Consider the following 15797-nt stretch of genomic DNA (forward strand, 5'->3'; position numbering starts at 1 on the left):
TAGAGCAGGATGGTACCCTACCCCCCAGCCCCTGACGGATGTTAAACTTATTTTTGTAAATCTCTGGCGATAAAAACCATGCATGGCATCTTGTTCATTTCCTCCTTACTACTTAGTTTGCCAAAAACTTTAAGCTCTGCTTTCCTTGCCACATCTACAGACCAGTACTATTTGTTCTGCTCTCAGTGACTAATGATGATCGTATCATGCACATTCCTTGTCTTTGTAAAAGCCTCTTTTAACAACAGTACAAGAACTGAAAATGATATCTTGGTACCTGTTTTGCTAGCCCCGAAGGAATCAGACATGATGATGGGAAAAAAAAAAATTTTTTTTTAAAAAAATAATCTATTTTTTCCTTCCCAAACTCTCATGTGATTAAAATCCATTAAAATGCAAACAGGCTTGAATTTTATTTTATCCATCAGTGACCACACTTCACTGTCCCTGGGCTATGACTGTCTCTTTGTGAATTCTCTGCACATAACAGGAGTCAAGCTTTAGGTTTAGGAGCAATCAATCTAGTAAACCTTGCTCAATATATATGTGTGTGTATAAATTTTATAATGATCTCCATTTTTCATGTTGATTTACATTGATCATTGAAAAGTACATTCAGCTTCATGTTTGCTCATCTCTGAATAAACAAAGTGAAGGCTGTTGGGTATCCAAAGACAAATGAGACATTACAGATGTAGACAAAACCTGTCATCACCCTGAAAGCATTTCTCTTTGAAATTATATAGCCATGCAGAAGTTATTCAGAGCAGAGATTGCTATATGTGTTTTCAATTCAGCCTGGGCCTGTTGGGGGCAGGGTGGGAGTCTGATGAAACACAGAAACATAGAATATTTCAGTTGGAAGGACCTACCATGTTCATCTAGTACAACTGATGGGGCTCTACACCATCACTTTTTTCCCCTCCACATACCTGATGATTCAGAAACATATGACTCGGTAAGGACTTTTTTTCCCTTGCATTCTATAGTTTCCATTTCTGAGGATAGGTCTCCTTAGGTTCATGTGTATAAGTTCATATATAGCATGACTACCTGGAGTTTCACCATTAAAATAAAAGTATCTACATCCATTTGAACATGCGATTTCCCATCAAGCACAACCATGTAAATCAATACAGTCAGTGCACCAGCTGGGTTCATACTGCACAGGAGTACTTCCTTCTCATCTGCAGACTTTGTCCCCTTTTACATCAGCAGACACCCCCCCCCCCCCCCGGGTTCAGGGACATACAAGTCTGGAGTTAGAAATTATAGTTTCCACAGTAACAGTAGGAAGGTGTCAGAAGTCTGGGCACATATGCTGCACAGGCTGTTGTAGCGCCAGCATCCACCAAATTCAAGATGCTACATATGCATACAATAAATTGTTTTGGTTGCTGTGCAAACACAAATTTCTCAATTAGTATATTTGAGCCATTCATGTCTTTTGTTAAAGTAACTCAAAACTCCTGCTCTACACATATAATTCCCCCCAGACAAACCCAATGCCATTTCACAATTATATTTAAGGGCCTTCACTTTTGTTTATAGACAGGTAGTATCCACAGAAAGCTCAGAAAAAACTCCACAATGAAGAAGGAAAAATGTATTTCCTGGAAAGAAGTGTTCCCCTTTTGCAGCTATTAGAAAATATCTAAGCAGGAGCTAATGATCTGTCATTATAACGAGCTCCTCAGGCAGGTTTTGTGGCAACGTGCAATGAGCTCCCTGCTGCTGTGGATAAGCCAGCTAAAAACTACCTTGTTAGCACAGCTAAAATAGTGGCTGCAGCAGTCATGTATCTGTATGGCAGGGGGGGAGTCATTAGCAGCGCTGTATGGGATATGGGCTAGCCCATACATATATAAGAGCTAGCCCAGCCTGGAAGCAGCATGTGGCAGTGCCCGAGCAGAGATGCATGGTTATCGGCAGCACAGAGCTGCCCGTCTCAGCTCTCCCCTGCTGCCCAACCCTGACCTGTGCTCATCGGCACCCAACGAGCATGTAGGAGGGCACCAGCCTGATTTTGGACACGTACAGGATTTGTCTCTGCAGGACCGAGATGAAGAAAATTTTGCACCATCTTTTACTGACATATGTCGGTTTGCTCTTTCCTTATTGTTAATTATGTACACTGCTATCCCACGGACTTTTCTGAAGTACCAAGGGCAACTGGCTCAGCCATTTCCTTGACATTATGTATTGACAGTAAAAGATATATAAACCTCTTAATGCCTAACCCCACAAAGTCACAAGGGCCTCACCTCCCACCCTGCCAGAGTATTCAACACTTTCCTAGGGGCCTCATGCTTTTTACAAGTCTTCTGGATTAAAAGGCTTTTACTGACGCAGGTCATCTCTAACATTGAGACATCGTCAATTAGAGTCAAATCTTCGCATGACAGTTACATGTGCAAGTCGGGGTGGAAGTCACAGTCAGAAATCATGAAAACCAATGTCAAGACAAATGATTCAGCTCTGTCGCAGCAGACTCTGAACGATTATCCCTTCCTCTCCCCTTCCTTTTCAAAACTTCATCCTATTTTTGATAAGTCTCAGTATCATTTAGTACTACCTCAGAAAAGGAAAGGACTGTCATTTCCAGACACCAGTGGCTTGAACCACACTCTTTATCAAGCTACAGGAGGGCTGACAGGAAACCTACCTCCAACCACACTGCAGCCAGAAGCCTGCCCTTACTAAGCACACCGCGCTCAGCAACCCCAGCCTGAAAACACAAGCACCTTAGTATATTAAGCACACAAGTCTTTGTTGCTTAATAAAGCACACAGAGGAACTGGTTACTAAGACAGGCTATTTATACAGGATGCAGCCAATACACTTGATCGGTAATGTAAAAAAGTGTTGGTTGAGTGGAGATGACTGCAGGCAACTGGGAGCTCTTCAGATCTGTGTATTCACCTTCTACCCTTTGCATGCAGCTCATTCAGTGGCACTACCTGGAGCGGTGTCGCTGACAAAGCCTCTCCTCATGTACAATTGCAGCCAGAGCTAATAGGAGTGATAAGGTAGATGGAGACACACTGCAAGAATTTAAAGTTCGGCAGATTTTTTGGTACTAATTTATCAAAACTGCTTGTCAAAACATCTGTGTCACTAAATGACTGTTAGAGGAAAATTGCTCTTAAGAGTGACTACATTAAAAGGGCTTTTATTTTTTCCACAAAAATGCATTGTAAACTCATAGACGTAAGAAGAAGAAAATCTACAGCAACTCAGCTTAGGATGAGTGAGATGCAGCTAGCAGTCTGACCATACCATCATCACAGAAGTATGCAATAATCTCAGAAGATTTTAAGGTTTTACTTGGGAGTAGCCAGAGTATGGGATGCAGGAAAGCATGTCAGTTCCTATAAAACATGCAGAAGCAGCTAAAGTCAGACACAAAATGAATAAGGTCTGCTTACAACTTGCCATTGGACTTGGCATTGTACTTTCTTGCATTTCACTTTCTAGAAAGAGGGATTTGTCTGTGACGAGGCGAGAGGGAGGACAAGAAGAATCAGAGAGCTTTGCAAAATAAACAAATCTCAAGAACTAGAATTCAAACCTCATACAATACAAAGACAAGAAACTATTAAACCAACACATAACTCTAATCCCCTAGGTCTCAAACCTACAGACAGCATCAATAGCAATGTGTGATGGTAGCTGACAGAAATACATGCATCTGAGCTGACAAAGTGTGTTTGCTCACTACCTGTTCTCACATGCTACTGTCAATAACCTGGCTCCTCTCTCTGCATCAGTTTTCAGAGTAGTGGTTTTTGAGAAGGATGCTCCTATAGCAACTGCACACATTAAAATGACCAGCATATTCCCCGTAAGGAATAAAGAGAGAGACTGCCTGCTCTCTAAAACATAAGCTTCTTTGAGAACCTAGCTATTTCGGTATTTTTTTTCACCTTCTCTGTACAAAATATTTTTTAACTTCACTTGAACAAGCAGTCCCGTAACTTGTAAAGAGCTCTCTCGCCCACAGAAGACCAGATGTCTAGCTTCAGCTTTTCTCATAGTAAGAACAAAACCATGCAGGGGACAGTTGGTTTCAATGCTAACATGTCAAGAGTTTCATGCGTTATCTTGTTGTTTACATAAACAGCTTCCTTTAAACAAGTGATGTTTTACAGGATTATGAAGTATTTATTTCAGAAGAGTCTAAAGAGTCTCTTGAGTAACTACCACAGAGAAAGTATCACCACAGAAAGCATAAGGCTAAACAATAATACAAGTTAATTAGTTAAAGCAAGCGATCAAGTAACTCTCTGGTAGAGCAATAGTATAAATAAGGGCACAGAGATAATATTGTACATGTTTGTTTACTTCTAAAACGCCATTGCTTTGAGTCCTAAATCACATACTGTTAGCATTACAAACCTACACCACTCATTATTTGGAAAAAAAAAACCCCAAAGATGTAAAAACCAAATACTTTCCTTTGGGTTTGTTATTTTAAGGAAAAAACAGTCAACATGCCTAGGAAGCGCTCGTTGTGTAAGCATGCAGGCAATTTACATCTCGCACCAAGTTTCATTATGGGCGGCATTTGTGCAAATGCAAACCAGGGAGCTTTGCCTGAAGAATACTTTACCACGGCAAAACTTACCTTCTTGCTACAGGCTCTAAATGTACACATCTACAAGAGTTAAGGTTCCCATTTCAAGTGTCGAATAAGCTTAGCAGGGGCTGAGTCTTCAAGGATATCTGAACCACTGGGTACAGTTCCCCTTTCTGCACGCTCCAACAGCTGCGTTTAGGCCTATCTTTAAGAAGAATGCAGAATTTTGAGAAAAGTCTAACACAGTTTCTTTCATACTTCCTAAGCCTGGGCTTGCTTACCCCTCAAGGGAAACAGGAAGGATCAGCTGCTCTGTGGGGCTGCAGGGTAGGTGCTGACATGCCGCAGACGACCCCTAGACCATGAGCATCTCCTGCTGCCCTCCTGGGGATCCTGCCCCGTCAGGTCTCACGGCTGGAGCTTCTCTTTCCGGAGACTCAACAGTCGAAACGCGAAGCTTTGCCAAAGACTCCAAATCCAACTGCTCCAGACATAGCTCCTCCTCTGGAAAGCAAAGACTGTTTTTCCTCCTCCAGCCACTTCCTTCTGACCCTGTCTGGCCCGTTATCAAAGGAAAAGCTTCTCCCACCAAACCCCCAAATCTTTACTTCACTGGAAGCCCTTTCTCCTAATCTCCACACTTTCACTCTTTGGCTGCCTCTAAGAAAGCTGCATCTCTTCAAACCCCTATCTCCCTGTAAAGAAAATAAAGGAGACAAGACGTCTCTAGGACACAATTACCCTCTCCTCAGATAATTGCCATGCAATAATTTCTCATGATCAAGGTAACCACAGATAATATTCTTGCACGTACCAGCTGTCAGCCTCCTCTGCACAAGCAGCACAAAGTACAACATCCCAACAGTCCCACGGATACGGACCACAAAAACAACAAAAAACCACCTGGAATGCAAGACTCTGCCATTCACTCGCTGTGATTTCATGAGTGAGAAAATAGCTCTTACAAATATAAATGTCCTCATTCATCCCACTGAATGTTATTTTTTTGGATTCAGACAAAATGGTCTGGGGATTAAAGAAATGAAAATCGACAGTCAGTGCTGAATGAGCACAACTACCTGCTTAGAGACACCATTCGTTAAGTGTAATTAAAACTAGATAAGCGTAATTTTATTAGCTTCAGATACTATGGTTAATTATTTTGTGTAGTGTTCATAGATATTCAGCTGAATAGTATTAGCCTATTGCCCAAATTAAACATTGCAATGTTTGCGATGAACCAGGCATGGCTCACCAGCAAAAGGAAATACTTTGGGGTGCAGTGTGGTGGGGGGGTGTTTAAGTGATACTCAAAGCTGTCAAATGCCAGAAATACTCCCCTGTGCATCCCCACCCCCCTGTAATTTTCAATATACCACGTAACACAGTATTTACTACCACAAAGCCACACTACAGTTTAAAAAAGAAAGACCGATACTGGACTGTAATTTGTTATTTTCATAGTTAAAATTCTACAAAAAACTACAGTCATTTTAATAGAATGTAGGGATTAGGTATAAGCAGCTATCTTGAATGTGTTCTGACAATTAAAGGTGAATGAGTTTTAACATTAAGCCTACACCTTGCAATGAAACATAGGGGACTGTAGCTGAAGGCATATAAACTGACATTTGCACAGCACTTCAATGATCGCATCAATTACAGAATAAGCTCGATTCTGTCGAAGTTCCTTACTAGAAACCCCACTAAAAATAAGCTACTTATGAGCAAAAGAGATTTGGGGGTGGAGAAACATGAGTCAGTAGAAGGACTTCTAAAATGAGAAAGTAGTTTTAAAAACATGAAAATAGAAAAGCTGCTCCAATGAGCAATAAATATTAAATTCCCATCTCAGACAGGATTAACAGTTTTGTATTTGGGGAATTGCTGAAAGAAACTGAACGTGGCACTGCCTTGGCTTTAATTTGGGTTATAAATGTGAAAATACAAATATCTAAAGTTTATATGGAAATATATAAGAAATAGAATTTAATGAATCTAGACTGTAAAGATATTAAAAAGAACACAGAGTTTGAATAACTTTAGTGAATTATAAAAAAACCAAAATCAATTCCAGAAAAGCAAGGATATAAAATATTCTCTCTCACTCTAGGCACAAAAAACTCTATAAAATGAATTAAAGCATGAAATCAAAATTAAAAGACCAAAGAAACATATCTTTATCCAGGAGAGGAAAGAGAAGGAAATAATTCTGAAGAAGTGTATTTATAAAAATTGTTACAAGAGAGAGCAACTGTGAAAGCTAAATGCACACTAAATAAAAGAAATCAGTGTTTAGCCTCTCTCCCCGCCCCCAAACCAAAACAGAGATACCCAGGGAAGATACAGATAATTGATTCTACTGAAGAATTATTTTGTCATCAATCTACAATTAAACTTGCACTGCCCTGACATCCAGATAAGAAGGAACAGTGAAATAAATGTTATCAGAGAACTCTCTCACAAACCCATTCTCAACAGTGTTAAAGGGTGTTTTGGGTTTGTGTGGCGGGCTTAAATCACAACAAGAGGTCACTGGTAATACTCAGAAATAATAAAAAAAGATGCAGCAGCTCACATACAACCCTTGGATCCAAGGCTTTGTCTGCATAGCCCCTTCCTTATCTTGTTTCTACCAAAATCATGGTAAGTTTGCAATCAATAAGTTTATCAGAATGACACCTTTCCTTCCTCAAGTTGATACATTTACTAGAAATTAAAATGTTCTTAGATTTCTTAAGTTTTAAATAATAACCTAATGCTGAGTACAAATCCTTTTTTTACCTTTAGGCTTTGCATATACTAATGTAAATGCTGGTTTGAAACGCCTGGCTCTAGAAGTGGTTACAAGTCAGCATATAGGCACCAAAAGCACTTCATTCACACCCAAACCCAGCCCAGGCTTCTCCTGCGAAGACCCACGCAGCACACCGGGAAGGAGCTCTGCTCTTCCCACCGACCGTCTACTCTGTCTGTCCTCTTCCTCCTAAAACCCGTGCTGTAGTGTGTCGCAGAAAGCACGCCACACACGTTGGGGAGCTGCTGCATCTTGTCCGAGCTCTGGGCAGAGCCAAAGGAGGCAGCTTTCCTGAGGTTCAGCATCCTTTCATCACCAAAGAGGATGAGTGAGTCCATCCGTTAGGGAATCCTACAGCCAAGAACTGATGAAGCAGTGTCTGAACATGCTTCCTAGACTGTGAGACCAACTGGAAAATATTTATCCAGATTTTTTTTTTTCCCCCTTTTTAAATCTCACTTCCCTCTTCATGTTGCCAAAAAACCAACTGATCCTCTTTAGGGAGGTAACCATTTCTTGAAGGAGGGAACTGCTCTTCCCTAGGCTTACAAAGATCAGTAGCAAACTCTACCAATAGCTACACAAACCCACGCAGATGACCCAGCCTCTGCGATTCTGGTGCAGAGATGGAGCAAAACACAAGAGGCCAGGCCAAGCATTGGAAGGAAGATAATCTTTTAAGAAGTTGATAATCTGCAAGTATTTCAGAGGAAAGTGGAAATACTTCTAATGAAGTGAGCTTGTGGAAGTGAAGGGCTTGGCTCCTTGGACAGAAAAGAGGCAGAAAACATGCTTCCAGGTTCTCTTGGTTGAACTCCAGAGCACACCTCTCCCACTGTGTAACAACACAGAAAAGGTCCTCTTGGGTTTGGGTCATAGTGGCAAGAATTTCTGTCCAAATGTCCAGATATTTCCTGGGAGACTTTCGATCAAGCTTTTCCAAGTTAAACTGTTTGCATACTTTGGAGAAACCCCATGTCTCACACCATCTCTTGACTAGTAGAGTGCCTGAGCACTATTACCACCAACTTCAGTTGCCTGAGGATTCCCAAATTCTGCCTCTCTGGGAGAGGAAAACAGAATCCATTTTTTTGGATTTTCCCTTGAACATCAGACAGGACTGTAGGCATGGGAAGATACTTCCCACCCGCCAAAGCACCAAAACTGTCAGCGGACAATTTGGTGACCACCTCCCAGAACTAAACTCGGGTGGTATTTGGAAGGAGAACAGAAGATTGATCACTTCTGAGCATCTATACTGCAGTTGAAGAACACAACAGACTAGGTATTCTTCTCTTGCCCCTTTGTCTGCAAGTTACTTCCCTCAGACCTGAGATCTAAACCCCATGAGCTCACACGTTTTGCCGCTGTTTTATCAGGTCTCAGCCTACTGTACTCGGTGGGGCAGGAGGCTCTACCCAGGGGCTCCAGCTAACCCTGGCAAGAGCAGCTCTTCTTTAAGGAAAAATAAGACCAGTGGTAAGCAATTAGTTGTCTTACGGCTATATATATCCCTCATAGCAGCATATCTTACCAGGTGAACTAATTCTCTTAAACCTAAGCTGTTGTCTACTTGAAGATCAGAGGCTGAACCTTTGAGAAGGCAAAGGCTGAAGAGAAACTCCACAGAGGTGTCCATCCCACCAAAATCTCTGTGGTCCCGCAACAGCAGCCCAAGCAGAACCTGGCTGTTTCAGGTGATTTTGTGGGTGCCTGCATCAACCTTGTTTCCCCAAACACTTTCCCAGCTATGACTTCCTCCCTTGAGAGAGTTTGACTTTTAATCTAGAGTCCCATTGTTTTTCTCTCAGTTCCTGAACTGTGACTCGCTTTGCAAAACCAGTTTTGGCAGGCTCAGACAGAGGTTTGTCTGACCCCAAAGAGCCAAAAGGCTCCGTCATTGTCCCATAACTGACATGAAATATTTACCAAGTGGTGGTGTCTCACAAATAATCCTTTTCCTCTGTTTACTTTTCATGCTACTAAAAGCAAAGCATCCCAATAACCTAGTCGACTGACAATACTTTTGAATTATAAGAGAACCATTCGGTATCAAAGTGCACCACAATAGAGGAAAAAGAGGAACTACAGCATGCTCTGCCCTTCATATACTGCGTGATTTTGATCCAAAACGCTTATATCACATAGAATACCTTCCCAATATAGCTTGCTGACGTATACTGGTGGGCAGAAGAGACCAAACAGAAAAACTGTTCCAAGCAGTCTGCAATAGTAATTCAGTCTCCCAGGAGGTCTTAGCAACAGTAGGAGCCTGCAGTACAAATCTTTGTTTCTGAAGTGAACGACTAGAGAGGAGAGAAAAAACTAAACCAACCAACCCCTTAACAAGAAACCTTAAAAAAAAAAAAAAAAAACACCACCAGTAAATCTGTTTTGGTTTTTTTTATGTATTCGATGGAATTTAACAAGCATCATCAAGCCAAATTCCAATTGAGAAAGGTCTTGGAGAAACACAAATCAGTGACTGTACATAAGTAGGTTTGAACAAATATAGTCCTTCTTAGTTATTTCTTCTTTTTGGCCATTTGTTTTTCTTTTAAAGCAATGCAACTACTTCCAGTAGCAAAATTAAGCCTGTCAGGGACATTCCACTGTGACTGAAAGACTGAATACCCCTGCAGACAGAGAATATTCTTCTTTCATTACCACTACTACTAAGCTGAGTTTTTTGAATACTGATGACTCGTCCAGCAGTCTCAACTGGATCCAGATGTTATCAGGCTTTTAATACAATAATCTGGAGGACTCTGGAAAGTGCTGAGGTTTTGGTGAGAAGGAAGGTTTATTTTTGTTTTTTATCACAAATTTAAAATTTATGGTTTTTTTCAAAGCATCATCAGTTACCTGGTTCAGGCTGGGTAGCCCACTAGAAAATTACAGGAAAGACAAAGAGAACAGAAGGCAAATTTCTCCCCTTTCTAGCCCCCCTTTTTTTTCCCTGCTTTACAAGTGTTATCATCAGCAGGGTAGATTTAAATGAAACCTTGGACTGGCATCTTGCTGACCTCAATCCCAGCTGCCTAAACCTTTGCAGCACTGCTATTCTTGGCATCTACCAGAAAGCAGACATCAGTTTAGCTGGTTGATTACAGAATGGTGAATCTGGTATGAGGAACTAGACCCGTTCCACTGTCTTGAACACTGTTTAAAAGACAACTTTATTCCTCTCTCTCCTAGTACTTCATTTACAGTAGCAGGCTTGGTATCTCAATCAGGGCACTACAACACTGCAGAGGCTACTGTGCTTGCAGGAGTGCATACGCTGCACACACAGGATGCATTTGAGAGAGAAATGCTACTGCTTCCAACAGATGATGCTTGTTCTAAAGGGACCTCCAAGTTTTTAAGCACACACCAAAACATCTCACACCACTTCCTTATCAGGAAAGGCCCTTTCCACTTGCTTTTTTTAAGTTAACATAGAATATCAGAAGGTTGCCAATGTCTTGTTAATAAAACTAAGTTAAAAAACAGTTTGAACAACTATCACATGTCTCAAAGAATGTCTCACTACACTCAACTGTTACACAAAGAGAAGTAGAACAAAACAAAAATAAGTTCATTACCTGTACTCAAATCAATTTGATTATCATCTGTCTTCCCTTCATTTACTGACTCGCTGCTAGGCTCCCCTTTTCGACTCATTATCTTTGAAAAGCCACTTGAGAAAGAGGAGAAAATGCCACGGATGAAATAGCCCTGCTGTTCAGAGTCCACCGAATGCATGGCTTGCAGAAATGGCTTTGCGCTCCTGTTTCCAACATGTGGCACAGGTTCAGACAGAGAGCGTTTGAAGGGAACCCGAAATGGTCTAGTCCTTGCCCGGAAAAGCATCTCCGTTGGGTCTTCGTGGAGATCAGCACTGGTAGCATCCACGCTTGCAGAACTTTTGGCAAGACTTGGATCATTGCATTCCCCTTTCAGGCTGCACGAGCCCTCTCTTTTGCTTATCCTCCAGGGGAGCCGAGGATGTGTCTGCCACCTGTACGCTCCAAGAGGTTTCTCTGGGTCAGAACTCATTTGTTTATTCATCTTCTTGCTTTTCATTTGGTGGTACCAATGATAGTCCTTCAAGGCAGCAGTGCCAGCATCTTGTTCCGACAACGATCTTCTGAAGCTCCTGGGAGAGAGACTATAGTGCTTTCTGAAAGCACTCATTGTATACCCCTTGAATTTCAGCTCTTAACTTACATTCCTTGTGGCTTAATAGTCATGTAGCTGTAGTTCCTCACTCACCATTTTAAAGTCCCAGTCACTTTGTTCACTGCTGCAAACTGCAAGACAGCAGAGGTTCTTCCTGAAGATTTTGAGCATCAATCTCAGAACCAGGTATTTCTACATTTCAGCAAGAATGATGTGCCCTCACCTATAGCAAGCTGACTTCTAATGGCACATCAAGCCTTGCTAAGCTTGCTGCTGCTTCCTGCGTTGTCACATTTCTGCACCAAGCTTTCAGGAAATGACTAAAAGAGCCCAGCCATGAAAACCCACAGTGGTGTTCTGAGCCAATCACACTTCGCTTTTTTCAGTCTACATTAAAGATTTGGTTTAAAGACAAAAAAAAAAAAGGCGAAAGTACTTCACTCTAGAGTGACAGCACAGTCGCAGAAAAGCGTTTAAAAATTGCAATACTCAACCAAGAGTAATGCATGTTATATTCTTCAGTTAAGTAGTAAAGTTTATAACTGTATATATAGTTAAGTATAAAGAAAAATACAACATAAAGACTATTCCTAGAGCTTATATTTACCACAGGTATGTTGTATCACTTAAGAATACCTCAGAGTTGCCTTTTAGAGACAGGTAAATAGGCAGATTCATCAGAAAATAGCGCTGGAAGCCCCAAAGAGGAAGGCAAAGGGGAGGAATGGAGGAAGGAGAAGAAACGCTGCAACTTAATGTAGTGAGAGTGTAAATACACTGAAGGGAAATAAGTAAAGGGGAGGAGAAAAGGGACGGAGAGGGTGGGTGGGACTTCACCAAACACAGACCAAGGCAAAGGGAAGGTTTTGAGGCATGATCCTCTGGCAAACAGAAAAGGACAGCAGGCAGATTTTCCTTTTTCTCCTCCCCCCTCCTTTTTTTAAACAACAGAATAGGGTTTTATTTTTATAAATCTAGTTGTAATAAGTGAGATGGAAAATATAGTCCTATCTGTTTAACCAAGAGGGAAAAAAAAACCCCCTTGCTTTCTCTACAATTTAAGAAACAGCTGACTATTTTAAAATCTCATAAAGAAAATATCCGCTGGTGAACTCAGATCATGCTTGCCAAGTTTTAGACCAGAACACTTAAATCTCAAGTCTACTCAAATCCCTGAAAATAGGGGGTTTATAATGGAAATGCTGACAGACCCTTGGCAATCAAGTGACAATGAAAACTACTTCTCTGGTTAAATAAAATGATAATCTGGTCTGGCAGACCAATAAAGCTTAACTGACCCACTATGGGATCTCGCCTTTAAGCTAGGCTGCATTCATCAGCCAAAGCACATTCCTGACAGTTGCAAAAACTTCCCTACTTATGTGTATATATGGAAAAGGGTATCACTGCTCCCTAGAATAGGGATGGAGTTACCCAAAGACCTCCATCACCTCAAGAAATAATTTCTCTATTCAGTAGCAAGTTACATTTTTCAATTAGAAGCAACACAAGCGACTATCTAAAATCATCATGTTTAAGAAGTCACAACAAATAAGCTCAGAAGCGAGAACAGCTCGGACATTGCAATGCAAGTTCTGCATCAAAAATAATGATGCTGACTCTCATGCTTTGCAGGAAGTCATGCTGCTCAGAGCACGAATCTTAAATGACAAAATGTACCTAAACTAGAACTCTGCTACAATTTCTCAGAGCAATGATCTCTCAAGGAAGCACAAGGAGCAGTGAATATGTGCAGAGATATAAGTACTCCCTCCCATCATGAAAACGAGATGGAGAATTCACCAGGAAAAAGTTAGCTCTCACCTTCTGTTTCTTAATTGCTGTGGTTGCTGATCACCCTTTGGTGCAGCCTATCTGGTCCTACGGACTTGCATGGGTTGAGTTCTTCTAAGTAATTCCTGACTTGACCCTCAACTACTGCTGGTAGTTTTTCCTCCTTCTTGGTCCCTTTCACCAAGCACAGAGGCCCGGGAGCCCTTGTTTCTGATGGCTGAAGCAAACACAGCATTGAGGACCCCAACTTTAACTGGGTCTGCTGTTACTGGATCATCCACCCCTTTCAGCAACGGGTCCTCATTTTCCTTGTTGAGCCTTTTACTACTAATGTGGCAGTAGTGCTTTGAACAAATGCTTTGAATTAGCCAGTCTGGTAAAGTAGGCTTTATGGAACTTCAGAAATAAGTATAAATAAATACAGCAGATGACGATGTGGTTCACTCTAATGGCACAAACCATAATCGGCAGAGAAAACTGAGAATGTGAGGTAGGTTTCTGGTCAGCTCTGCAAGCCTGGCTTGTACAAGTTTCCGCTAGCACATCTAGATCTACTTTTGCTTTGGGAGCACAGAAGGGCAGGAGAGGACAGAAAATGGAGACAGACAGTGCAGTAGCTGAAGCCCTCCTGGGATTTGCTTGCTGCAGATTTCTAGCACGCTTTCTAACTCCTGCTGAAATGCAGTGACCAAGCTGAGCACCATACAAACCATGTTTTGAAACAGTGTTTTGAAAGCACTTATCTGCCATACCAGAGGACTCTGTACGACCAACAGGAATGACTCAGCTCAGGTAACATGACACCATCTGCGTCAACGTTATTCTGAAGCAGGGATTTAGTACAACAGCACTTTGGACAGAACGAAACTTTAGGCAAGACACTGGTCTTTGCATAAGGACAGAGATGATCACCAGGACTACTCCTATCCTACTTCTCGTTTTCACCACCATCCTGTGGACACCTGATTGTATGGAAAGATCATTTCACCTCCTTCCCAATACAGCTTGCCTTACATCACTCACTGACTTCCACAGACCATGCCTTTCAGCAGGGTGTGAGAGACTGAAAGAGTTAATGTCTCAAACATCGTGGTGGGGCAAGTTCTGCTTAAAGACAAACCCTGCACAGCAAGGAACCAAGGTGAAAAGCCCATCAGCTCAGACATCAGCAACAGGAGGGAGAGGGCGTGCTGGAGGGTGCGCAGCTCCCTGTTCCGATAAGCTGTTCTGATACAAGCAGGGAAGGAGAAGTTACTCCCCAAACGACCCCCAAGCCCAAAGGCTCACAAACTGCTCATTAACCTGATGAGTTCGGGTGCCCACCCAAAGGAGGGACAAGGATGATAAAAGGACACAAACTGAAGCCCCGGGCACGCAAACCCACCGGGACTGGACCCCTCAGCTGACTGAACCAACACTGGACCCAGGACTGGTGAAATCTTTCCCTCTTCCTTTCTCTCTCTCTGTCTTCTTCTCTCTTTCCTTTTCCACAGTCCCTACACCTCATCCGTTTCAAGATATAAACCGTTGACCAAGTCTGAGACTAAGAGTGGGTCCAGCTGCCCCTAGACCCTTCTCTGAGGAGGACTCTGGAAAGCAAGGGGGTCTGCTCTGAACCTCGTAACTCAACGGGAGGGATCTCCTTACTCCCTGAATTGATGTATATGGTTACACGGTTTACAGAAGTAGTCTTATGCCAATTCCTGTTGTGAGAAACCCTGCCACCTACTACCACGCCTCCCCAGTTCAGTTTGCTTTTGTCATGAATAAAATCTTTAACTGATCGTTTGGTGTCATTTCACCTTAATTTAGCCCGAGGGAATTTCGAGTTAAACACGACTCCCTGGTCTGTCCAGTCTGGGTTGTGACACAGGGGAACGCACAGAAGGATTAACCATGTCTCAAGTTACAGCATGAAGCAATGTGCAAAACCAGTTATGGGTTAACTTCTACTTAATATTTTTATTGGTGTGGTCAGGGGTTGGACCACAGTTCTGTACAGAACTAACAATACAGAAAAAGACAGGCTTCAATAAGCACTCAACATGAAGCCCAGGAACATCAAAGTCACAGTTGAGTTTAAGTTTGAATAATATTAAGAAGGGTCTTTACTTTTGACTTCTGATTTCACTTTTGATTTCATGTTACCACTGCTCAGACAAATGTGTTTCGTGATCAAAGAAAACAGTTATCCAGCTGCCTTCACTTAGCTGAGATTTCACAGTGTACTCTACAGAGGGTAAAATGGTCTTTCTCAAAGTGCTTCTAAAAAGGCATAAAAGGCTTACAGGTTTATTGACATAAAAACACTGATACACAAGTTTGCTTAGTCTACAAATAAGACAATTCTTTTCAATTGCTAGCTCAAAAATTTTAGCCTGGACTCTGAGTCAAACTGGACTCTCTTCCTTATACACATTATCAGTAGCAAAGATGATGCCCAGACAAGCCCTTTGTCTATAC

General features: G+C 41.8%; 1 protein-coding gene across 11 annotated transcripts in view; it reads right to left on the minus strand.

Annotated features, from left to right (window-relative positions):
* Positions 1–15797, minus strand: part of RASAL2 (RAS protein activator like 2) — a 203521-nt gene that overhangs the window by 128816 nt on the left and 58908 nt on the right. For 6 of the 11 annotated variants that reach the window (XM_075038579.1, XM_075038578.1, XM_075038583.1 and 3 more), the window contains exon 1: positions 10964–11555. The exons of the other annotated variants lie outside the window; for them this stretch is intronic. In XM_075038579.1, the coding sequence (XP_074894680.1) occupies positions 10964–11555 (592 nt within the window). Of the gene's footprint in view, positions 1–10963; positions 11556–15797 lie in introns of those variants that run through there. 11 annotated transcript variants of the gene reach the window in all.

This window comes from Buteo buteo, chromosome 10 (assembly GCF_964188355.1).
Source record: "Buteo buteo chromosome 10, bButBut1.hap1.1, whole genome shotgun sequence".
Classification (NCBI taxonomy): domain Eukaryota; kingdom Metazoa; phylum Chordata; class Aves; order Accipitriformes; family Accipitridae; genus Buteo; species Buteo buteo.